The following is a 24,921-nucleotide window of genomic DNA, read 5'->3' as shown; positions in this document are numbered from 1 at the left end:
TCGGGAGCACACGAGTCTGATAGCTGCAGAGACCTGGAGCAGCTTAGACCTGCTGAGACATCGTGGCTTCCCAGCAAAGCGCATGGGGATGGCCAAAGGCAAGTGCCAGCTCTGTCCGTCTGGCCACCTATTCGGTCTGGCAGCTGTGCTCTTCCAGATGTTGAACCGCAAAGGTCAGAGCCCTGCAGGGGGAGCTGGGGTTGAGACGAGGCAGAAAGGGAAACTTCACTGTGCCCAGCAGTATCTGTTGAGGCTTTTTCCCCACGTAAATGTATTAATATACCCTACAAAAATGTTAATAGTAATTTTTAAAGTTAATATTTAAGATCCAGGGGAGGAGGGGGAGGCGGAGGAAGGGGGGCTGAAGGAGGGGGAGGGGGAAGAATCGGGCCGGAGTGACACACAAGCGCCCCCTTCCATTGCTGAGATCAGGCCCCCTGAGCCGAGCTGCCGCTCTTCACGGGTGGGTGTTACTACCTCCTTTTAGAAATAAGGAAAAGGGGGTCCAGGGAGGGTAAGGAATGAGCACAGCAGACAGCAGGGCCAGGGCTGTGGGAGCTGGGGCGTTCTCACTGCCCCCCACTTTCATAACACAGGCCGGTGTCACCAGTTCCACCGATGCCCAGCCAGGAGACTCCCACCCCCAAGTCAAGCCTCGTAACTGCCCTCCTCTTGCAACTCTACAAAGCGAGCTGCCCTGGTTCTTCTGGTGGCATGTCTCAAACAAAGCTGACACTTCAAACAAGTGTGACTAATAACTCATCCGCTGAGCAAGAAGCCTGTTTTGGATCCGCTCTGAACTGCATCAAGCCATTACATAAGCTGCTACCAGCCCAGCTGAGAGAGACAGAGAATGGGAGGGCTCAAGTCCAAAGTCATCCTGGCTTAGGGGTCACGAGCGCCCTCACTGCAACGTGTGCAAACAAATTAGGAGTCTGAGTTGCTAAGGGGGTCAGCAGGAATGCAAGAGACCCCGACTGGAAGGATGAAATTCAAAAGGAAAAAATAAAAAATCATGTTTGGCTCAAAAAAGAACCACGAGCACAGACACGATGCTGAGATGAGGGGAGCTCACAGCCTGCTTAACTGCAGTCAGGGGAGAGTTTTGCAAGGGCAGTGACACCCCCTAAAGCAGGTAGTCGCCCTGCAAGAGAAGCTCATGGAAACGCCCAAGGAAGCAGGCTGGACAGGGGCTCCAGGCAAGGCTACAAGGCCTTCCCGGACAAGCCCCTTCACCCCTCTGTAACATGGGTACCAGCAGCCCCTCCCCTGGGATCACTGTGGAGGGCAAGTGAACATGGCAAGGGACCAAGCAGCAGCATCCCCATCTCTTCTGGAGATGGGAAAAGCCCCTCCAGACCGGCTGGGCGTCCTGCAGAGTTACTCTGTCGTGGGGCCTCTGAACAGTCTGCCCCTCCCTGGGGAGCACCCTCCCCTCCTTGTCAAGCTTCCTTCACTGCCCGGCAGGAACCCGAGCCCTTTCCTCCTCCATCACCCTCTCCTCAGCCAGCCCACATCCTTGGTACCCTCACCCTCTTGACTGTCGCCGGTTTCCCCCTTGCTGCTTGGGGAGCGAGGAAACAAAGCCTGTGTTGCTTACAATCGGCCCCGGCAGTAGGTTCGAGGCCTCTGGGGTTCCAGGTAAGGGGCTGAAGCTGTACTACTGATCTGAAACTCAGATTAGGATTTCCCACTTCTGGGGGACTCATTCAGGGTGAGGGTGGGGGAAGGTCACCGGGGAGGTCACGCAGTGCCCACAGGTAACAATCCATCACCCCCGAGGGCCCCAACTGCCTTCCTTTTCCCCCATCCAATGGCTCTTGGTTTCTGTATTTTATGACCACTGTTATTTCCCCTAGATTTTAAACTCCTTGTGGGCAGGGTCTGCGCAGTAAGAGCTCCTATCAACTAGGTAGCGAGCGCACTGACATAAGCGCTTTATCTGTATTAACTCATCTGGTCCTCAGAACTCTGATGCTGACTCTCTTACAATCTGCATCTGAATGATGGTGAAACTCAGGCACCGAGCTTGTGAGTGCAGAGCTGGATCACCTTCACCTTGACTCCCCAGGGTGTGGCATGTGACAGAGACTCAGTAAATGTTTGTGGGCTGAATAATAGATCAATAAAGAATTGAGACATGTCTAAATTCCAGCTGGAACGTTCCAATTACCAAATCAGTCACTGAAGATCTAGTAGGTAAAATTCAGTGGGACGTTTCCCCTTTCAAGAAACTTGCCCAACACGAGGCTTCGGGTTGGTTGCACCAACTAGCTTCCCTCCTTGTGGTTCAGGGCCAGAGGGCTCGAGCACAACCAATGTGACGGCTGCTGCCCCACCACCTCCTCCTAACCTGCATCATGAAACCCTCAGCCAGGCAGGCGGCAGCTGGGGACCTTGCCATCTCCCTGGGAACACTTACTACAGCACTCTCCAAGCTGCCGAGTGTTTGGAACTGCGTTGCCAGGCGACAAGCCGGACCTCCTCACTAGTATTGCGAATCCCTTCCAACAACAGCCGGGAGAAGAACGAGGCCTACTGACAACTGAGGATGTTTTTCTTGCCCCCTCTGCCCTGGCTCAAGATCAAAAGTGGGGAGAAATCAAAAGGGAACAATCACGAGCTTCCCTGGTGGCGCAGCGGTTAAGAATCTGCCTGCCAACGCAGGGGACACGGGTTCAGCGCCTGTTCCGGGAAGATCCCACATGCCGCGGAGCAGCCGAACCCATGCACCACAACTACTGAGCCTGCGCTCTACAGCCCACGAGCCACAACTACTGAGCCCATGTGCCACAACTACTAAAGCCCGCGCACCTAAAGCCCGTGCTCCACAACAAGAGAAGCCACCGCAATAAGAAGCCCGCACACCGCAAGGAAGAGTAGCCCCCGCTCACCACAACTAGAGAAAAGCCCACGCGCAGCAATGAAAACCCAACGCAGCCAAAAATAAAATAAATAAAAAACAAACCAAAAAAAAAACAAAAGGGAACAATCAGACTGATTATCTGGGCTTAACTCTCTCCACTACCTATCACTGCACACACCCCCAATCGGAAAAAGAAGGCAATGGTTAGGATTCAAGTGCTGAATAAATATCCCTGGATAATCAATTATATCTCATGAAAAGCAATTACAAAGGAGAACTATCTTCTAATTAACTGTATATTCCATTTCCAAACAGGACCAGACACCTAAACCTCCCCTTCAGAAAGCCACTGGCAATGTATGGCGATAGCTATGCTAATGGCGAGTAGGATGGTCTGTGTGTGGGTGATGTTTTCATCTAGAAAAGACCATCGTTCCCCCCCCCCACCCCCTCACCGTTAAAACAGGGCACCAGGCTGGACATCAAAAATTGAGCCAGCAACAACCCCCAGAAGGAAAGCAGGTAGGGGGAGGCAGAGAAAGGGTCAGGGCGCCCCCTGGTGGCTCCAGTGCTGCTCTTCCTGCAACAGGCAGAGATGCACACTGAGCCACTTTCTTGCAACTTCCAGCTCCCAGGTCATCATATTGATATATTCAAAGAAATTAATTTGAGAGTAGAAACTCATTTTCTAAAGAGGAAGTGAAGGAATGTAAGGCTGACAGGAACGCCAATAAATATCAACTGAAGGAATTTTCAGTAAGTTCCAATAAAATAGCACCAATGAGCTGCACACGGTGAGTGTGACTACAGCTATCAGGCTGGGATCATTTATTCTAGTAGCTTCTACAGGTGTTTATCCTTATGTGCCCTTCAGCCCCCCAAAATCACCTTCAATGCAGGGGTGATGGAACTAAACAGCTCCCAAGTACACACTGAACAAACGCTTTCTGGGATCTGTCATTTCATTCAGGTTCGTTTTTATCCTGTTTCATTCCCTGAACCATGCAGGAGCCAAGTGGTTAAAAAAAAAATGTATAAAATAAACTATGATTCCTGGAAAATAGCCCCATTGCCTATTCAGGGTTTCTCATCCTTGGCACTGACATTTGGGGCTGGATAATTTTCCAGTGTGGGGCCTGTCCCGTGTGCTGTAGGATGTATGGCAGCATCCCTGGGATCACCCATTAGATGCCGTAGCATCCCTACCCCAGTTGTGACAACCAAAAATGTCCCCAGACACTGCCAAATGCCCCCTGGGGGTTGAAATCGCCCCTGGCTGAGAATCACTGTCCTATCTGATCACACGTCCATTCTTGAGACCACCGGCCTCACAGAAAGAGTGTACAGCTTCATCTCCTCTAGAGGAGAGGGAAGTTAAGGAGGAGATGCCACGGGAAGGCACCTTGAGGGGCCTCTGCTGGAGGGATGGTGTCACTAAAACAGGAAATCGGATCTATCCACCTGCAGTTCAACAAGAAGGCCCAGATACTGTTTTCGGGATGACTAGCCAGCAATGTACCCTTTGAGGACATTAACAATAAAATAGCACCTACCAGTCAGTGAGCATTTACTATGCCAGGCACACTTCATATTCATGTTCTTTTCCATTTTTCCTATCGAGGCATAATGTATATAAACTATCTTGAGCATTTTTCATGCATTCATTCATTTAATCCTCACAACCCTGTCAGATGTGTACTATTAGCAGATTCATTTTACATAGAGGAGAACACTGAGGCATGGACAGGTTAAATAACTTCCCACTGCTAATCTGTGGATGGAGGTGGCTAAAAACACAGCCAGTCTAGCTGGAAGGATCGTCAGAGAGCAGAATGGCAACAGCGAGAATAACGATATCGCAATTATTAGGGCTGCGGCAGACACTGGGTGCAATTATCACAAAGTGTTTCTTTTTTTTTTTCTAAAGTCTGCAATCCTTTGAAGGAGAGTGATGAAAGCAAAGGACCTTCTCCCCAGGAAAATCCACATATGAGCACAAACACACAAACATAATTTTGCACACAACTGCAAGAGGCTTCTGAAGTCTCCCAAACTATCTATGGGCCTCCCGGGAAGCACCCAGACAATATATTCTAGGCTCTGTGCTAGACACAACATAGGCTTCAGAAGAATCCTGCAAGCAGGTAATATGACCTCCATTTCATGGATTGGGAAACTGAGCTCAGAGAAGTTAAGGCCTTTGCCCAAGGTCACACAGCTCTGGAACAGCAGCACTGTGGTCTGCCTGACTCCAGCATTCCTTCCTCCCCAAAAGGCTGCCTTCACAACTCAATTCGTCCACGACCCCACACCAGGGCACTACAAAAATGAAGGATGCGCAAAGGACAGAAAGGATTTACACGTCTGATCTAGCAGCACTGATGACAGAAATTTGGCAGTGACGATATAAGGGCTGCTGGCCTCGCAGAATGAAAACCTGAAGGTGACATTTGCCTTTCGCAAAGACTATTCTCCTTTACACGTTCTGGAAGACAACGTCGTTTCAAAGCAGTCCCCAGGAGGCTGGACCCTCACACAGGTACCATCCTGTCTCTCCAACCCATCATGCTTCCTACATCGAACAACACCTGGCCCAGAGTAGAAGAAGTTACAGGCCAAATGTCAGAGCCAGTATGTTTATGGATACCCGCTCCCCCTGCCGAAGGTCACTCAAAGTCAAGGCAACAGTCAACACATTTGCAAAGGAGACAGTCAGCAAGGGGGAAATGAAGACGCCTGCCTTGCTACTGGGACAGCCAACAAGACCAGGCATGACCCTAGAAATATCCAGACTTCCACAACCTGGTCCTGGAATGGCTGCAGAAGGAGGATGTGAGTATCATCACTCTTTTCTCAGAACAGACGGCTAGAAGCACAAGGAATCCTGGAGGGCGGCCTCCTCCACTTTACAGTTGGGGAAACTGAGGCCCAGGGAGGTGCAGGGACCCACTACTATAAGGGCCGGAATCAGAGCCAAGTGCTCCCGAAACCCAGGCTGGTGCTCCTTCCACCCCAGCTGCCCACTCCCTGGCGCAACAGGGGGACAGGCAGAACATTCACTCACTCCTTCACTCCGCGGGCAGCTCACAGATCTAGGTTTTTACCACGGACCAAGCTAGAGATGCAAAGGTGATGAAAACAGACGTGGGCCCACCCTCGGGGAACTCACTTTCAATTCATTCCTACGGAAGCCTTTGTAAATTTTTCCTGTGTGTTAGAACTAGAATAAACATTCATTCCTTCCTTCCTCGCGCCTTCAACTAAAGTGTCTTGAGCAGCAAGTCCATGGCAGGCAGGGTTTCAGGCACCGGGGCCTCACAGTGAATGAGCTGGCCAGGCGCCTGCCCTGGAGGAGCTCACCTTCCAGGGGTGGGAAAAGAAACAAACAGTACACTCAGGCCACAGGGGCTTCGGAAGCCTGGCAAAGTGGGTGATAAGGCGTGGGTGATGGAAGCAGATGGGCAGTCAGGGAAGGGAAGCCTCTCCAACAGGGTCATTTCAACAGACCTGAATGCTTCCCTCCGAGGGCAGAGAATTCCAGAAGCTGAGGGTGTCCAGGAACAGCAGGGGGGTGGGGGGTGAACCCCAGCTCCCCTACATGCTCACAGTGGGACCTTCACTGCAGCCTCTCTCGGCTTCTGCTTCTCCAATTATAAAATGAAGCCAACACTCCCACTTTGCAGGGATGCTGTGAAAACTGAGTGATAGTAGAGGTATAGTCTGATTCACAGTAGGAAAATAAATGAGGAGCTATCCATATTATTAATATTTTCCAGGCACTCCCTGAAAGAAGATCTGGAATTGCCCCAGAAATAGGTATGAACTTGCAGCTGGATCTGATATCTGAAGCCTGCCAGATGTCATCTGGAAAGAACCAGCATGGAAACGTGAAGACTCCAGAATCCTGGGGGTTTGGCTCTGACTAGGGTTTACAGCGTGGACCCTTGGGGCTACTGAACAGGTTCAGAACTGGTCTCCAAAAAAGCTTTCAGGAAGAGCTGGCCTCCCTGGAGGGATGCCACCGGCTGACACCCACACATGGCGAGATGACGCTGGACACGGCGCTGATTCTCTCACTGACCTGGGTCCTTGGCCTCCCCAGGCAATGACCTGACTCTGAAGAACTAGAATGGCAATGCTCACCACCTGTGGAAGCTTCTCGATACAAGACCTACCGTACAACACCTGGTTGGGGGCTCAGGTTTTGTGCCTTCCAGCATTAGTGCATTTAACCCTCCAAACAGCCCTGAAAAGCCAGAGTTAAGTGTCTTCATTTTACAAATGAGGAAACAGGGCCCAGAGCATCTGGGAATAAAGAAAGAGCAACCTAGCTGGTAAGTACTGCAGCTGGGGCTTGACCCCAGTGTGGTGGCTCCAGATCACGCCCCCCAAACCTCCCCCACTCTGCTCCCCTGCAGCCCTTAGCACATCTCTCTGAATTATGGGTGTCAGCACACCATACTTGGGGCACCCACTAGGGACTGTCAGCAGCTTGAGAGAGTTAGGACACCCAAGTCAACCCAGGAGTCCCCACCCTGTGAGGCACAAGCGAGGCCCTGCAACAACCACTCAGGCGAGGAAGGGCCATCAGAAAGGGGGAAGGAAGGCACACAAGTGAACAGCCTGCCCTTTGCAAGACCAAGTGGGGAGAGTCACGTCACGCCTGCTTCAGGCCCTCTGCCGGCTGCCTGCTGCACTTCGAATAAAATCCAGCATCCTCCTGCTCGGCGCTCCCCCCTCACCTCTGCCCAGAAGCCACCAAACCCGGCCCAGTCCCCTCATCCCACAGCCTCAGTCCCACTGTCTCCCAAGAGAGAGCTTCCCTGGTAACCCACCTTAAAACAGCCCCCAACATGTGTCTGTCCTCCCACTGGTGTGGCGAGTCCCCGGGGCAGGACTCTGGCCTCTTGCTCAGCAGTTCACAGGCCAGGAGCAGCACAGTGTCTGTCATCTGGTCAGCACGGACACAAAGAGTTTAGGAATGGATGAAAAAACATCTAACAGGGCTTCCCTGGTGGCGCAGTGGTTGAGAGTCCGCCTGCCGATGCAGGGGACACGGGTTCGTGCCCCGGTCCGGGAAGATCCCACATGCCGTGGAGCGGCTGGGCCCGTGAGCCATGGCCACTGAGCCTGCGCGTCCGGAGCCTGTGCTCCGCAACGGGAGAGGCCACAACAGTGAGAGGCCCGCGTACCGCAAAAAAAAAAAAAAAAATCTAACAGAGAAAGAAAGAGAGAGAAGGAAGGAAAGAAAGGGAAAGAAAGAAAGAGAAAAAAAGGATAAAAAGAAAGAAAGTGCACTTTTTTCTTCATCAGGACAAGCACTCCCCAAAAATTTGCTAAGAGAGCAGATCAGGTGTTAAGTGTTCTTAATCATTCAGTCAATTGATCAATAGAGTGGGAGGAATCTTTGGGAGGTGAATATGTTTATGGCATAGACTGTGGTGATATCATTTAATGAGTATTAATCATTATCATAGTTATTACTGACCACCAAGAGCCCCTCCTATGCCATCCCCACGAACCACATTTGCCTATGAGTCCTCAGTATTAGCTATTCTGCTTGTTATCACACAGACTAAAGCACTCCCGGCCAAAATCAGAGACACCTGTTATTCCAAAAGACTCACGGCTCTGGGTCTGGGTCAGTCTCCATCACGACAGCTCACATAGCTTCTCTCTTGCCCACGACCCCCATCTGCACTCTCTTGGACCCCAGATTAGGACCCTAGGACTATTTAATCCAAAACTCTGTTGAAACATTGTTGCCTCAAATTGAGTTTAAAAGAATGCCAAAAGTTAAATGGAACTGCAAAATAGAAAATGGAATTTTATTCATGATAAAATTTGGTGTCTGGAGTAAGTCATCTTAAACAGCAAATGATGACAAGGTGGAAAGCTATTTTGTGCCAATTCCAAGATGGTATGAGAAGGCCTGCTGGGTATTTTTAAAGGCATTAGAGGTCGACAACACGGATTTCTTGTGTCTAATTTCACTTTAAAAGTACACGACTTTCTTTTGCTTCCATTTCAGTATATTAGGCAAACTGCTTTTCTATGTACCCATTAAAAATAAGGTCATATTGGGCTTCCCTGGTGGCGCAGTGGTTGAGAATCTGCCTGCTAATGCAGGGGACACGGGTTCAAGCCCTGATCTGGGAGGATCCCACATGCCACGGAGCAACTAGGCCCGTGAGCCACAGCTACTGAGCCTGCGCGTCTGGAGCCTGTGCTCCGCAACAAGAGAGGCCGTGATAGTGAGGGGCCCGCGCACCGCGATGAAGAGTGGCACCCACTCGCCGCAACTAGACAAAGCCCTCGCACAGAAACAAAGACCCAACACAGCCAAAATAAAATAATAAAAAATTAATTAATTATTAATTAATTAACTCCTACCCCCAACATCTTCTTTAAAATAATAATAATAAGGTCATATTTTTGATCCCATAAAAGAGAGACAAAGATTTTTGAGATAAAGGTGGAGAAAAAAGAAAGGGAAAGGGAGTCAAAAGGGTTTGAATAACAATCATCACCATTTATTATTTCAGGTAGATGTGAAAATGATAACCTCTGGTGAAATTCCCTAAACCATCTACAACGAGAAGCACACCAAGAGTTGCAAAGGTCAAGTGTTCTGAGGAGGAAAATGTGGTGATGGGGAAGAGAAACTACAGGGCTAGTTCCTGGACCATCCACTAGGTGGCACAATAACCTGGACAACTTGGTCGTCATCTGGGGTGTTAGTGGAAAGGGGTGAACTGAAAGGCGGAGAAGCAGCAACTTCCAAAGAGTGGCTGGTAATGGATGAGAGGTCAGCAGTCCCAGCGTCACGGCCCCACTAACCCTCAGTGTCTCAGTCCACTCGGGCTGCAGTAACAAAACACAGCAGACCGGGTGGCTTATAAACAACAGAAATGTGTTGCTCACAGTTTCTGGAGGCCGGAAGACCGAGGTCAGAGCACCAGCGTGGTCAGGTGAGGGCTGCAGACTCCTTGCTGTGTCCTCACACGGCATAAGGGGACAAGGGAGCTCTCTGGCACCTCTTTTGTGGGGGTTCTGCCCTCGGGACCTAATCACACCTCAAAGGCCCCCATCTCTTAATATCATCACATTGGACATTAGGATTTCAAAATATAAACTTAGGGAGGGGACACATTCAGACTCTAGTACTCAGAGCAAAAAGTGCCCCTGAAAATAAACAAGTTTGGTATGCTCATCCTAAAAACCTAGTGTCCTCACCCAGGAATCCCCTGCTCTATTAAAAAAATAATGATGAAAATAATTTAAGGCTCTCAGACCTAGATGCCCACCCCATTACTGGCAGCACTGCATGCCCTGGCTGGGTGATGGTAGGACACTCTTTAGGTCATCTGCACTTGGGAGTCAGGAAGCCTGGGTCCATCACCAGCTTCACCACTTACTCGTCCTAGCAACCACACCCTGCACACGGTAGATGCTCAATAAATTGAATGATATCCTAGCTGTAAGGCCTCGGACAAGTTATTTAACCTCACTCAGCCTGTTTTCTTAAACAAAAAGAGTGATGTTATCTGCAGGAGGCTGCTGGGGGATTAAATGAGAAAACAGCATTTTAAATGCTTAGGCACAATGCTTGGCACACCGTAAGATCTACTAAAGCATGTTATTATTTAACTAGGTCACATTCTTACACAATATGACTGTTGGCCCCTCCTTTCGACCTCCTCCCCGAGCCACCAGCTCCAAGAGCAGCCAGGATTGACTGTTGGAGCCACATCCGCCCTTTTCTCCTTTGCGCTCCCAAGTCAGGCAGAACACCCAATGGGGGACCACGCCCCAAGCCAACAACTCACACCGGGGATACAAATGTTAAACAAAAGCGGGAAGAGAGGCTGCCCTGGAGGGAATGCAAAGCCACCCAACCACAAAGGCTAATTTTCCAGGCCCGAAAGTAGAAAAAATGCATTACCATGTTAGCACCTAGTGTTGGCAGAGAAATGCAGCTGTCATACTCCTGGCAACACACTAACTCAGAACACAAGTGGCTATTGAGAACTAGCCCATAAATATGGCCCAACCTTGCCCTCCTATCCCACTAATTTACCACAAAGGAATGCTTAAGCAGAAAAACGTAACAGCCAATATTCTCAGAGTGCACTTACTAATAGCACTCTTCAATTCTTCCTCACAATGAATGAAGAAACTCACTGGGGAGAAAAAAACCCTGGCTGGTGATCCTCCCAAAAAATAACCTAGCAAATTGTAATAAATCAAGTGATGGAATATTATGCAGCCATCTGTGAACAGAGAATGTTGCCCGCCACTCTAGTTCTACAAGGATCAAGCCATTGGCAACTGCAGCCGACCCTGCAGTGGAATGCTACCCTGAGGACAATCCAGGATGGAGAAAAACAGGAAGAATTCTGTGCTTTGGATACTGGCCCTAGATAAGATGCATATCTAAGGGATCATTTCGAGGAGCCCAGACGCTTGCATCTTCCCATGCATAGAAAAGCACTAGAATCATTAACTTGAGATGTTTGGTTCTTGCAATTAGCAGTAGTCTCCTGATGTTCAACTACATGCTTTTTTTTCCAGCAAAAAACTCCTATATATCCTAACTCCTCCCTTACCCCTTCTGAGCAGTTTCTCAGAGCAACCTGAGAGGCTGTGTCCTGGGCTAGAGTCCTCAGTAAGATATCCAAATAAAACAACTCACAACTTTTAGGTTGTGCGTTTTTCTTCAGTCAACACATTCAACAGGACAACGGGGAGATGAGGGAAAAAAGGGCAACTGTAATATATGTTAAGAGCTGAATACAAAATAAGGACATCCACAACAGCTAACATTCATGGCTCTTAACTCTGTGATCTAAGTACTTCTCTAAGCACAGCACGGTTAATCTTCACAACGACCAGACCATACGAGACAAGTATTCATCGAATCCTTATGTCTAGACAAGGAAACAAGAGCCTGGGAGGTTTAAGAACTTGAACCTGGGCAGCCTGGTTTCAAAGCATGTCCTCCTAAAGCAACAGGCACGCTGTATTCCAACCAGCTACAACTCTGCACGCCCCAAATCCAGGATCGCAAATTCACCTGCAGGAATGGAAAGGACCCCTGAGGCAGAATTACGGGTGTCTGGGTTTACTCCTAACGGTCTTTACTACCCCCCTCAATAACTAGTTTTTCATAACAGGCTTTTGTGTTTTCTTAAGTACCAAAGAGCCTGAAGAGAGAGCAGTAATGGGGGTGGGATCACACATCTTCTCTTGGGCACTAAGTAACAATAATATATGCCCCAAAAGCCTGGGACAAAACCCCTTTGCCGTTTCAGAGACATGCAAGGGGGGAGGCTGCTTGGCAGAGGACTTGTCAATTACCCGCAGCACCAAGGGTTAAGTACACAAGCTCCAGCTCGATGACAGGGCCGAGACAGCCACCTGGCCCGATTATTCAGTGCAGGCCGGGAGCCACTTGGTGGGACATGAGGGAAACACTCTCCGCTCCAGGGAACAGAGTTGGGGTTCCTCTAACAAGCTCTTCTGGGGTTTGTGAGAGTCAGGCATCTCCTCTGGAGTGCAATCCTACATGCTTCACATGCTGGGATGCAATTCTCATCCTGAACTTGGAAATCTCTTGAGACACCACTCCTGGGACACCCACTGTTATGGACTGAATTGCATCCCTCCCAAATTCATATGTTTTGACCGTATTTGGAGGTAGGACCTTTAAAGAGGTAATTAAAGCATCCTTATAAGAAGAAGAGACACCAGGGATGCTTGCTCACAGAGAGAAGGTCATCAAGCCAGGGGGAGAGGCCTCGCCAGAAACCAAGACTGCCGGCGCCTTGACCTTGGGGGACTTCCAGCCTCCGGAACTATGAGAAATAAATTCCTGTTGTCTAAGCCACCAGTCTGTGGTATTTTGTTACAACAACCCTAGCAAAGGAGCACACCCTGGATACCCAGACAGACTCGCTCTTCTTATTTTTTTGTGATGACACAGGAGGCAGGGGCAGGATGGGGAGGGTACAAGTCAAAACCACCCACCGCTCAAAATTTCTCAGGATTCTGATCTCTCGTCTGGAACACCCACAGGACAGACAACAGTGCTGTCCCCTGAAGGTTCCCTGAAATTTACAGCCACTGCAGAAAACAGAACCCCCTCCCGCCACACACACTTATCACCCACAAACCACACCACTACAGGGTGTCGAGGGTCAAAATGTGGATGTAGTGACATTTTTCTTCAGAGATGCAGGTTGTAAAGTCTGGGTATGCCTCTATTTGCCAAAGATACCAAATAAGAACACCAGATTTACATTTTTAGAAAAGTGTACGACTAAAAACAAGAAAAACAGTCTAAATCCCTGCCATCAACATCACTCCAGTGCGCTCAGAGGCATGTCCTTAGTGAAAACACACAAGCAGGGCCAGCACTCTCCTCAAGGTCAGAAGATGGCTGAGGGAGACCTACAGACCACAATCTCTGTCGACCCCAAGAGCAGCTGACAAAGAGAATTGTGTCTGAGATGGCGGGATCTCATGCCAGGCTGCAGGAGACCTATGCGGAAGCACAGTGCTAGGTACCACAGGGTGGGGGGAAGTGGCGGTGTGGAGATGCCTGTATCCCTACAAATGGTGCCTAGGATGAGGCACCTACGAAGCCTGGCCTCCACATCCTCAATTTCGGGGTCTTTAGAGTAGATGCAATTCAGGGCCAGGGTAAAGTCTCACCCCTCTAGGTCAAGGTGTGACCCACGTGAAGAGGCAGCACTGCAGGCGCTAGAAAGACAAGGCATCAAATAACCGTGAGCCACAGAGAGAATTCCTCTTCCCTTTTCCACTCCTTCCGATGATGTCAGGAAAAATACCTGAGTGGATTAGCACTGAGATATCTTCTCATGCTTAGACAGGCAACAACATCCAGGCCGACTTACTAACGCTGGCTCCTTTTCTTGTCTTTACTTTCACAGTTACCTGCTATTTAAGTCAACTAAGAGTGGCTCTCCGTTCACAGTAAGCATATAAAAGTCCATTTTTAAATAAAGGTATTCAGGTTTTTTAGGGGCACCCATTCTTAAAAAATGGCAGGGTAGGTAATAGTACAGAGGTAAATAAATAACTGAAATTTGAAAACCAGTGACCTTAGTGCTCTTCTGGCCCGTGTGTCCCACACACTGGCAGATATAGAAATATCTGCTCAGCTGAACCCGAGGCTGAGAGGTGCCAGCGTAAACCACATGCCTTGGTTACGCAGTGAGACCACCCAATCCCCACACCCCAACCTCACAGCGCCTACTCATTTCCTCCCTCATCCTTGAATCAGAATGCTGGTTGCCCCCGAACCCCTCTTCCTTCCTTAGCCATGGGTGGTTTTTTTTTTTGGCGGGGGGTGGGCAGGTGGACGGATTGGACACACTGCCTCCTTAGCAGCCAGGGGAGGCCTCGGGATGGCTGTTGGCCACACAAGTGGGAACCTGTGTGCACCTTCTAGGAAGGGTCCTTACAGCTTGGGGGAGGGGAGAAGTTTACCTTTTTTGTGTCACAGACCCATTCCGCTGTCTGGTGATGAAGCCCATGGGCCTCTTCTCAGAAAAATGTTTTAAAATACATAAAATAAAACACCCAAGATTACAAAGGAAACTGATTAAATTGAAACAGAATTATTAAAATGTAAAAAGGACAAGTGACACACTAATATACGGGATTTTTTATCACATTAAAAAACTACTGCATTTTCAAGCAGAAATGACATTGTGAGATTTTTCCATATCACTGTTGTTACAGGTGCCTGTGACTTCTATCAGTGACCAAGTCACCCATTTTGCTAAGGCTACTAAGGTTCCTATGGTTTGCTGCTACTTTCATAATTAAAGAAAATGCAACCTAACTGTTCATGGACAGATAAGTGGATAAAGAAGATGTGGTATACACACACACACACAATGGAATATTACTCCGCCATAAAAAAGAATGAAATTGTGCCATTGCAGCAACACAGGTGGACCTGGAGGGTACTATGCTTAGTGAAATAAGTCAGACAGAAAAAGACAAATACTGTATGATATCACTTATATGTGGAATCTTAAAAATAAAACAAACAAATTAATATAACAAAACAGAAACAGACATAGATACAGAGAACAAACTAGTGGTTACCAGTGGGGAGAGGAAAGGGGGAGGGGCAAGATGGGGGGAGGGGTAAGCGGTACAAACTTCTATGGATAAAATAAACTACAAGGACATATTGTACAGCACAGAGACTATAGCCAATGTATTACAATAACTTATATGAAGTATAATCTATGAAAATTTTGAATCACTATGTTGTACACCTGAAACTAATAATATTGTAAACAACTACACTTCAATTGAAAAATCAAGTAAAACAATAAAAAATAAATACTAAATTTCAGTCAGAGGTTAGAGAAAAAAGTCGTCATTTCTTCCCCTGTGCAAGTTCAGACCCCTGAATCCTACCTGTGGAAATGGAAGAAGTCTCTCCTTTGCCCCCTCCTCCTTCCTGGTACCTGGGATGAGAATGGGATGGCTGGAGCTAAAACAGCCATTTTGGACTGTGAGGCAAGATAGAAGGAGCCCTGGTCTCCAATGACCATGGAGTTACATGCCGGCCCAGCCTTCCTGCCTCTGGACAGAGCGATGAGTTCCTATCACATTAAGCCATGGTTTGCTGGTTTATTCTTTACCACATAAAGCCACTCAAACCTAACCGTAATTGCTGTATCACTAATACTTTCACTGAGTGGTGAGGTTGCAAACAGTTTGAACCTGATCATTAGCAACCTTCATTCATCTTTGAGAGACACTCTCTCCCTTACCTACAAAAGTGATTCCTCCAGAGCTACAAAGGAAACCCAACTAGAAAGTTCCTCTGTAGCTGACGGCCTTGCAGGAGACCAACCCGGAAACCGTGAACGACAGAAGTTTCCCTCTGCCTCAATCCTGCTCCACCTCTGAAGCACGTCCTTTAGAGCATTCACACACCCAAGTATCAAGTTTTACAGCTCAGGGAGCTTACGACCACGCACCACACTCCAAGTCCACGACCAGGCACACACACACCTGACTTCATCCCACACTCTGTAAAGTCCACGGTCACACAGGAGCAAGCACAAAGGCACTGCCTCGATGTGCAGGCCTAAGAGTCATCCTGGCATCGGCAGAAGCTGCTCAGAAAGTACTTACTAATTGTCATGGACTCTGGCACCGAGGCAGAAGGTAACAGGCTGCTCAGAGGACTTCCTTGGCCTGGAGGACTGGCTTCCACACTGGGAAAGGCAGGCAGAGGGAAGTTATAGTCGGCCACTTAAAACACACCTCCTCACCATTCAAAAACCAGCAGGCATTACGCTTGTTCAGGTTTACGAACTAGAAGGAAGGGAAGGATGCCCTTTGAAATTATAGTCGGTCCTCATTTGTGGGTTCCATAGCTGCAAATTCGCCTACTCCCTGCAGTTTATTTGTAACCCCAAAACTCCCAGCTCTCAGGTATAACATGGTCACCCGTGAACACGCACAGAGCGGTCAAAAGGCTGAGTCATGGACGTGCATGCTCCCACCTCATGCCAAACAAGGCAAGCTCTGCCTTCTTTCAACTATCATTCTGTCCTTCTGGCGAGCTATTCAGCACCACATTGTTCACATTCTTGTGCTTTTTGTTGCTGATTTTGCATCTAAAATGGCCCCAAGCTAGTGCTGAAGTGCTGTCTGGTGTTCCTGAAGGCAAGACTGTGAAGTGCCTGACGGAGAAAATACACGTGTGAGGTGGCCCTTGTTCAGGCCTATTGATAGGGCTGTTGGCCTCGAGTTCACCGTAAGTGCATCAACAACATATGTTAAATAAGGTGTCTTTAAACAGGAACTGGCATAAAACATAGGTATGTACTGATCTGGTGACAGATCTGTTAATCTGTTGACAAAAATGTTGTGACCAGACACTCCCAGGAACCTAGGAGCAATGGTTCCACCTTGACATAACACGACCACCACAAATAACGAGAGTTGACTGTGTAGTTACAAAGAATTTGCAACGTGGAAAAACAGCACTTCACATCTGTCATGAAAATGGCAAGACCATAATCCGGTTACCACAGCCACACCCACACACCAGGAGGAAAAGGACCAAAAACATCATCGATGAAATGGAGTTGGGGTTAAGAGTGATGTAGTTTCCTGTACTGCTGCATTTTCCAAATTTTCTAAAATAAACAGCAGAAAGGACTCAGCATCCTGGATGGATCTGGCGACACCAACCCTTCCTGGTATCGTACTAATCCGGACGAGCCTCCTACAGGGAGTGCCATTCTCAGAGCGCAGGGCAAGACCGGAACAGCAAGCATGGGTGGAGGTAAACAATGACCCCACTCTGGAGCCAAGGTTGAAAATGCAGATGCTATGCCCTGGGGACACCAATTTAAACCCATGGAGAGAAGAAGGAAAAAGCTGTAAGAGCAACAAGGATCGCGGTGGCGTCAGGGAGCCCTCAGTGTCCATCTCAGCTCTGCCACCAAATGTCCAGTGACTCTGGACAACTCAGCTTTCCCTTGAGATACTTTCATGTGGAAAAAAAGAAAACCAATGTGGTGCTTGCTACTGAATGGCAGACTAAGCACTTCACAGATATATAATATCAAACTGGTTTAAATATTATGTAATATTACAATTATAAATTGTAATATTGTTATCATTATCAAATAGTAAAATCAAGCAAATTGTGATGGTGGAGGTACCCAGATATGGTTCCCAAAGTGCAAAAAGTAAACGTGGTATGCAAGTGAAATTTGACACATACCAAGTCTCGGGCCTGAGACCTCTGGGCACTTGGCACTCTGGGATGTTAGACCAAACCTGAACTAAATTAACGTGAAGTGAGGCCTTGCCCTTCAGTCCCAGCAGGCGCCCACCCATCTTTAAAAAAGAATAAAAGGCAGAGTTGTAAAGAGGACAGTTCAACCCCAGAGGCAGCTTGGGGTCTGAATACTCACCTGTACCGAGGTCCAGGCTCTGGAAGGACGTGGTCATCGGGTCCTGTCCCGTTCTCCAGGCTCCCGAGGGGGGTATCTGCGCACACACAGCAACCACAGAGAGAAAGTCAGGGTTCTCTTCTCGTTTCATTTTCCCCATGAGACAAGGACACAGTGCAGACACTGGCTCACCTGCTAAATCAGTTTACTTACAAATGTTTACCCGTCTGGCACACTGGATTTTCATCTGCTCCCTGTTTCATCTCTTTGGGCCGTAATCTCAGACTTGGTATCAGTCACTGACCGGAGGCCCTATTTTCCCACTTAACCTTTTTTTTTTTCACTGAGTATAGCTGACATACAATAATATCAGTTTCAGGTGTATAGCATAGTGATTCAACATTTATATACACTACAAATTAATCACCAGGATAAATGTAGTATTATCTGTCACCGACAAAGTTATTACAATATTATGGACTATATTCCCTATGTTGTACGTTACATCCCATGACTTATTTATTAACCTCTTTGATCTGGAGCCACCTGGAATTATGCATGAAGTCCATATCCAGAGCCAACCTCAGAACCAGGGAATAATAAATCAGCTGTTAGATCCGCTCCCACCTGCAGTGTCTGAAGATGGACACACGAGGGCAGCACAGCCCAGGGACTGCTGCTTTCTACAGCGCCACTTGCCCTGCATCAAGTGGGAAAGGCATTTGGAAGAAGTGAGGCTGTAAGTCATCTCTAGAAACAACAGGCAAGAGGCACTAAAGACTTTCATAGGTGCATTAGCTGCTGTTCAAGTCACGGAAGGACGCACGTCTCGTTGCCCTAAGTCATCTGTCGTGTGACCTCCTCCTCTGCTTACACCTGGTCTGGTCCTGCGCAAGATTCCCCGGCTCTTAAGAGGTTGACCTAAGGGAACCTTAAGGGGTTTTCTCACCTTTCCTTCTACCCTGCTGTCTCCACCAAACTATTCCACTCACGGCTACCTCTTTTAAGAAGTTCACAGAGGGAAGAGAAAGTGTCCACCTCTCTGCCTCCTATTTCTCGCTCCCCAGCATCGTGGTGAGGTCAGGGTACAGGCTCCGCCCACTGGCCTGGGTTCAAGTCCCTGCTCCCCAACTTCAATCCAGCAAGTTACCCAGCCTCTTTGTGACTCGGCTGCCTCCTCTCTGAAATGGGCTGACACTAGTGCCAACCATACATTTTTTTTTTTACTGGAGTACAGTTGCTTTACAATATTGTGTTAGTTTATACTGCACAGCAAAGTGAATCAGCTATACGTATACATATATGCCCCCTTTTCATACATTTTAATAACGCCTGCCACATAATTTAATTTCACATTTTATTACACATACATTTCGGTGAGAGCATGCAGTGAGCGGGGGCTGGTATCAGCTCGCCCTGAAACCAAGACCCCTCCCCTCGTCCTCCTAGGAGCTCTCTGCTCTCAGCCTTCAGAACACAGTGGTCCTCCTCCCCTCACTGTCTCTTTCTCTGATTCCTGCGTGAAGGTGTCGCTGGATCACGGCTCCGTGGCCTCTGACGCCCTTGGCAAACCCAGCAAAGGTCCTGGCTCCAGCTCTCGGCTCCGTGAAGGTGACAGCTCTCGAGCCCTCACCTCTGGCTAGGCCCTCAATCTTCAATAACTAAACCCACGTTTATAACCGCCCGCCAGAAAGCTCTACTGGGATACCGTACTGGCCTCCCAACTGATCATGACCTTCAAAACCGCTCCCACCTCAGAAGATGGTGGCACCACCCTCCCTCCCATCCCAGAGCTGGTTGGTGTCCAAGACCAGTCAGTCCCACCCAGTCACCTCCCACTCCTTGCTCTCCAGCCACTTCCCCTGCCCCCCAGTTCGAGGGCTCCAGGCCCTCCCTGGGGTCTTCTGCAGCAGGTCCCCTCAGCTCTGCTTCAGCCTCCAATCTAACTCACACACAGCCGTCAGATTCCACTCCCTGAAGCAAAGACAGGATTCCAACTACACAACGCAAATCCACGGGTGGAGTAAAGACCAGCATCACCCACCAGGATTCCGGACACCACGCCTACCCGGCCCAAGTGGATTTCCTGTCATAATACACGACCCTGATCCCGTGCCAGCTGCAGCGGGCCTGATGCACTGGGGCCACAGAGCGAGCGCAGACACTGTCAAGGCCCCTCTTCCTCTGCCCCCAGCCAGACATCATTTTTCCAACTGCCAGACATCCACTCCCTTCAGCATGCCCACACCCGACCCCGGCACTGATGTGCTCCCGTGAACCCCAGCTGCGGGCCTGGCTCTGACTAAGGTCAGGGTCACACTGGAAGCAAAACAGACATGGTCCTGCCCTCACGTACCTCAAAGGCTAGTGTGGGTAGGGGTTCGGGGACAGGCGTTATCAGGTAATTACACAAATACACGATTTCAGGTGGTACACCGAGGTCGGAGAAGTGGAGACACCTAGGTTTACAATAGAGTGAAACCAAGGCCCGCGCCGCGTGCGGTGTGGTGGGCGGCAGGGCCACGGTGGTCTCTAACGCAGCAGCCCTTGGGCCGCAGCCTAAAGGCAGGAGGAGCTCGAGGGGAGGAGGAAGTGAAAGCTGGCTGATATGGCCAGGGCAGCAGGCAGAGGGGAAACGGGAGGAGGTGAGGCTGCGGGGTGAGTGGGGGCCGGGTGGGCACAGTGAGGGTTCCGGATTTGGAGCAGGAGAATGAGGCAATCTGATGTACATTCTAAAAAATCACTCTGGCTGCTGAAAGAAGGATGGATGGATGGCAGACAGGGATAGAGAGCTGTTGAGAGGCTATTTTGTACGAGCCCAGCGAGAGAAGGATGAGTTAGAAGAGGGTGGTGGAAGCATTCAGAGGACACTTCGACCATTCATCCCTCCTCCTCTACGCTGGAGGATTAAAATGATGTCGCTGTCCCCTCCCTGCCTGCGGCACTCCCAGGGCACTCGCCTCTAGATCCCCCAAAGCCTGGCAGTGACCCAACCCCAGGCCCAATGGCAGGACTGGGAGAAGTCGGGGAACATTGGACCTGATGGGGAGAGGAAGGGGCCGAGGACCCAAGCTGTCCAGTGAACCAGCTCCGCATTTGCCAAAACCCAACTCCAACCACAGGCCTTCAGCGAGGAGCAGTAACACTTCCACGTACATAGTCAGCAGGAATGGGTGTTCTGTCCCCCTCAATTTATGATTCTCAGTTGAAAGAAACTTTGGGGACTTTTTCTCCCTGGCAGCTTCAAACAGATGTTGGTAAATGTGCTTTGCTCTGCTCTAGGTAATGACATGCCCGGAGGAATGATTGGATCTAATCCTCCATCTGCTTGTCGGGGTCTCGGGTGACCCTGGGCTGGTGTCTCCCTTCTCTGAGACCCTCCCTAACCCCAAAAATGCAGCCCAGGGCATGGCCCGCCAAACCACAGAGGTGCCTCTCCCAAGGTTCAGAAGGATAATAATCCTGTGTTCAGGGTCCCCTTCTCTGCCGCCTTCTCCCTCCCCACACTTAGCTACTAAAACATCCAAACTTCCCCGCCACAGGCCTCTCTCCCTTTTTTTTATCCCCTCCCTCTTTCTCTAAATAACCCCCAAGTTAAAGACATGAAATGACTCCCAGGCCAGAAAGAGAAAGGAGATCTGAACGTCACTAAAGTAGGCAAGTGTCAATCAGAAGGGACACTAGTCAAATGGAGTGAAAGAGAAGGAATCTTGGGGAGAAATCTGGCCGTGCACACCCAGGGTTGCCCATGGAGAGGCCGGGCCGGCAGCCAGGCCAGCCTCAGCACCACCAGGCCGCACACCTCCACGGACATGGGGCCTCAGGCCAGGAGGGACTTGATGCGCTTCGGCACTCCAGCCAGGACACGGCTTCCCCCAGCTGATTCTAGTATCTTCGGGCAGCCCTAGACTAACGCGCCTTCCCATGCAGTGTTCTCACCATGATGAGTTTGCCCCTCAGGCGGTCACAAGCTTCCATGACTCCTGGCAGCTTTGTTAACAGTAAGTTTAAAAGCTGGCAGACCAGCTCACACGCAGCACCTCTGGTGAGGACAGTCGAGACCAGCTGGAGCTGGGGTCCCATCAACAGTGACTAGGTGGAGCCTCTGGGTCTGCGAGGCTGACAGCCCGAGGAGGGATGGTGGGAAATCTGCGGGGGGAGGGGTGACTCCTGGCGAGGATCCTGGACACCGGCCAGAGTGCCGCATTCCGTGACTAAACCCCCGATGCGAATGGCACACAGCCAAGCCCCAGGAGCAGCCTGACACGGCAACCCAGCAACAGTTCATGACCCAAACAAAAGGCCCGCCCGTGGGGAGCAGGGCAAGGGGAATGGGGAACTGGACACCAACTCAGATGCCTGAACAAGCACTGGAAATCCTCCAGAGGTCCCACAGACAAACGTGAGGACCACCTACTCTCTGACAGCCACCACCCCACACCCCGCCTTCTCAGACATTCTGCTCGTGTCTGCACTGCTGCTGAATGGGCAAGGGCGAGGTGACCAGACCTCCAACCCGCAGTGGCTCAGACCAAGGCTGGTCGCCCGAACGGAAGGAGCTGCAGGGGCCAGCCTGGCCTGCAGACACCAGCTAGGCCCACCGGACCGTCCCTCTCTGGGGTTTCAATCAACACCTGGACAGAAGCTCTAGTTGGTATGGAAGGACACACAGCCGAGGCAGTAGTGTTGGCACCTCAGCCAAATAGAGGCCAAACAAGAGGGTGGAGAATGATGAGGGAGCAGAGACAGACCCGGAGGGAGAGGAGGTGGGGGCAGATCCCCACAAGGAAGCGTGGGGCACAGAACCAGAATGACAGCAGGACCTCGCCGGGCCCGGAATCCCTCCATCCCAAAGTCCCAGCTTCCAGCCCACGGGTGCCCGCAAGGCGACCTCACTAGTGCAATGCCTGCAGGAAGCCTGCCTGGGGACTTCACATGTGCCCGGCACCTTGTTCCAGATTAACTCAGGGAACCTTTGCCACAAGTCTCAGAAGGAGGAGGTATAACAATAACCAGCCCTTCCCTCGCGGGCTGTGGTCAAGAGTGGATGAGCTAACCCAGATCAATCACCTTACAGTCCTGGACTCACTTCAAGGACTGTCATCACCGCCATCCATACTTTCCAGAAGAGAACAGCCTGGCGGACGTAAGTCACTTGGCCGCACTCTCATTAGCCTCAACTTACACCGGGAACACTGCCTCACAGGGTGGGCACGTGCCTCCCTCAGCAACTTCTAGAGCTGGGCCTGAGCTGACCACCCACCCCAAGACTGCGCCAGTCAGCGTTCCCGCCCTGCCTCGTGCCACAGCTAGCTTGAGTGGGTTTCTGTTCCTGACACAGTGACACAACAACAGTCTATCATCCGGTTCAGAATGTCAACAGCTTCCCGGGCAGTCGGTGGGCCCCGGCCCACGGTTCCCTAAACCTGGGCCTAGGAGGGTGAGAAGGGCACCTACACAAGGGAGCCGAGGCCTCCGTGACACGCTGGTGCTGTGAGGCAGTGACAGTGACCAAGCATTTCACTGCGCCAGGCGCTGCAAACACCTACCCCACCAGGAGAGCCGGGCTCATCCATGCTCCCAGCCTCACCGCCCACCCCCCCAATACCCCCCACCATGACCTGCTCTAGCTAAAGAAAACAATCACGAACCACAGGCAAGCCTGCTCGACCATAAGGAACAGGTCAGAAATGCTTAGCCACTTTTAAGCAAGCTACTCCCTGACCCCCAAGCACTTGGCTACAAAGAGCACAAGGACCTTTAGAGCTACGGGTTCTGTGACCTTCTCCCTTCTCCTAAGAGGCAAAAATAATGGTCACCATTTGTGATCAGCTTGCATGTGACCAAGTTCAACAAATCACTGCCAAGAAGAAAAACAGGCCCCAGGGGCTCCCTGGTGATTTGTCAACACTCACTCAGGTGAGAGCACCTCAAAATACCCAGGCTCAGCAAGGAGAGCAGCCTCTGTCGCTCCTGAGCTCAACAGACCCCGACTGCCCTGAGCCCTGGCCTCCGTGCTCTCTCTCCCACTCTCCCACGCCCCCCACCTGCAGACGTAACCCAGCCACTCCTGCTGCTTCTCGAGCCAGAGCTGTGACAGGAGGAAAGGAGGAATCGGGAGACACCTACCTGCAGGGCCGTAGGAGCCCACGCCACTGACCGGGAAGAGCACATCGGCGTCGCCATGCAGCACGTGCAGTGGAGCCCAGCTGTGCATCTGGGAGAGGCAGGCAGCCCCGTCTAGCGGCCTGCGGGGGGAGAACACAGCTGCACATCAGGGCCGAAAGCCCCAAGGGCCCCGAGTAGTACAGCACCTGATGGGCCTCCACAAGCCCCCTCTTGGGAACCAACCAAGCCATGAGGGGGACGAGAACAGAAGCAGGCCTGGGTGGGAGTCGGGAGCCAGCCCTCCGGTGCTCACTCTTTCAGCCCATGTTTACTGAGCACCTCCTACCTGCCCAGCAGTGCGCACACACTCTGTGCTGGCAAAGAACCAGCCAACAGTGTCCATCCTGCCCTCATGGAGCTTACAGTCTACTGGGGGAAGCAGACATGAGGCATGTAATCCCACAGGAAGGTGTGAAATAGCAGCTCAGGTCTGTGGAGCTGGTCGGGAAGGTGGTGGAAGGCTTCCTTGAAGAAGGGAGGTTTGAGGTGAGGACGGAGGGAAGAACCAGTGTCACGAGGGCGGGAGGTGGGGGGAGCATGTGCTGGTGCTGAAGCAGGAGGAGGCCCCGTGGGCTCCAGGCTCTGAAATGACCTTGGGCTAAGGTCCCTACGCCTCGCTGGTTCTCAAACCCTCACAAGTAAAAGGACAGAACCAGACCGGATGGTGTCTGGGTCCCTTCCAAGAAAGGGGGTCAGCTCAAATATTAACCAGGCTCATATGATCTGTTATACTGCCACCTTATCCACCAAGTACCAAACTAACCTGAGCCATCTTTGTAACGCCAGGCTGGTCCAGTTAAATTTGAGAAAGTATTTGCCCACTGCAGCATCTGCCTCTGGGCAATCAGGCACCACTGACAAATACCGGGAAGCATCTGTGCAGTACTCGAAAGTTTATAAAATCACGTCGTAAATCAGTTG

At 50.4% G+C, this 24,921-nt stretch overlaps 1 protein-coding gene across 4 annotated transcripts in view; it reads right to left on the bottom strand.

Annotated features, from left to right (window-relative positions):
* The window catches only part of SNX29 (sorting nexin 29), a 549,826-nt gene that overhangs the window by 448,954 nt on the left and 75,951 nt on the right, over positions 1-24,921 (bottom strand). For all 4 annotated transcript variants that reach the window (XR_003793181.1, XM_029220773.1, XM_029220775.1 and 1 more), the window contains 3 exons: positions 23,962-24,080; positions 17,854-17,929; positions 16,055-16,137 (listed from right to left, as the gene is read on the bottom strand). Coding sequence is in view for 3 of the 4 variants with exons in the window: in XM_029220773.1 (XP_029076606.1) it covers positions 16,055-16,137; positions 17,854-17,929; positions 23,962-24,080 (278 nt within the window). In the remaining variant the exon portion in view is untranslated. The remainder of the gene's footprint in view (positions 1-16,054; positions 16,138-17,853; positions 17,930-23,961; positions 24,081-24,921) is intronic.

This window comes from Monodon monoceros, unplaced genomic scaffold (genome assembly GCF_005190385.1).
Source record: "Monodon monoceros isolate NGI ecotype Baffin Bay Population unplaced genomic scaffold, NGI_Narwhal_1 Super_Scaffold_13, whole genome shotgun sequence".
In the NCBI taxonomy this organism is placed as follows: domain Eukaryota; kingdom Metazoa; phylum Chordata; class Mammalia; order Artiodactyla; family Monodontidae; genus Monodon; species Monodon monoceros.
This window is presented reverse-complemented; position numbering and strand designations above follow the sequence as displayed.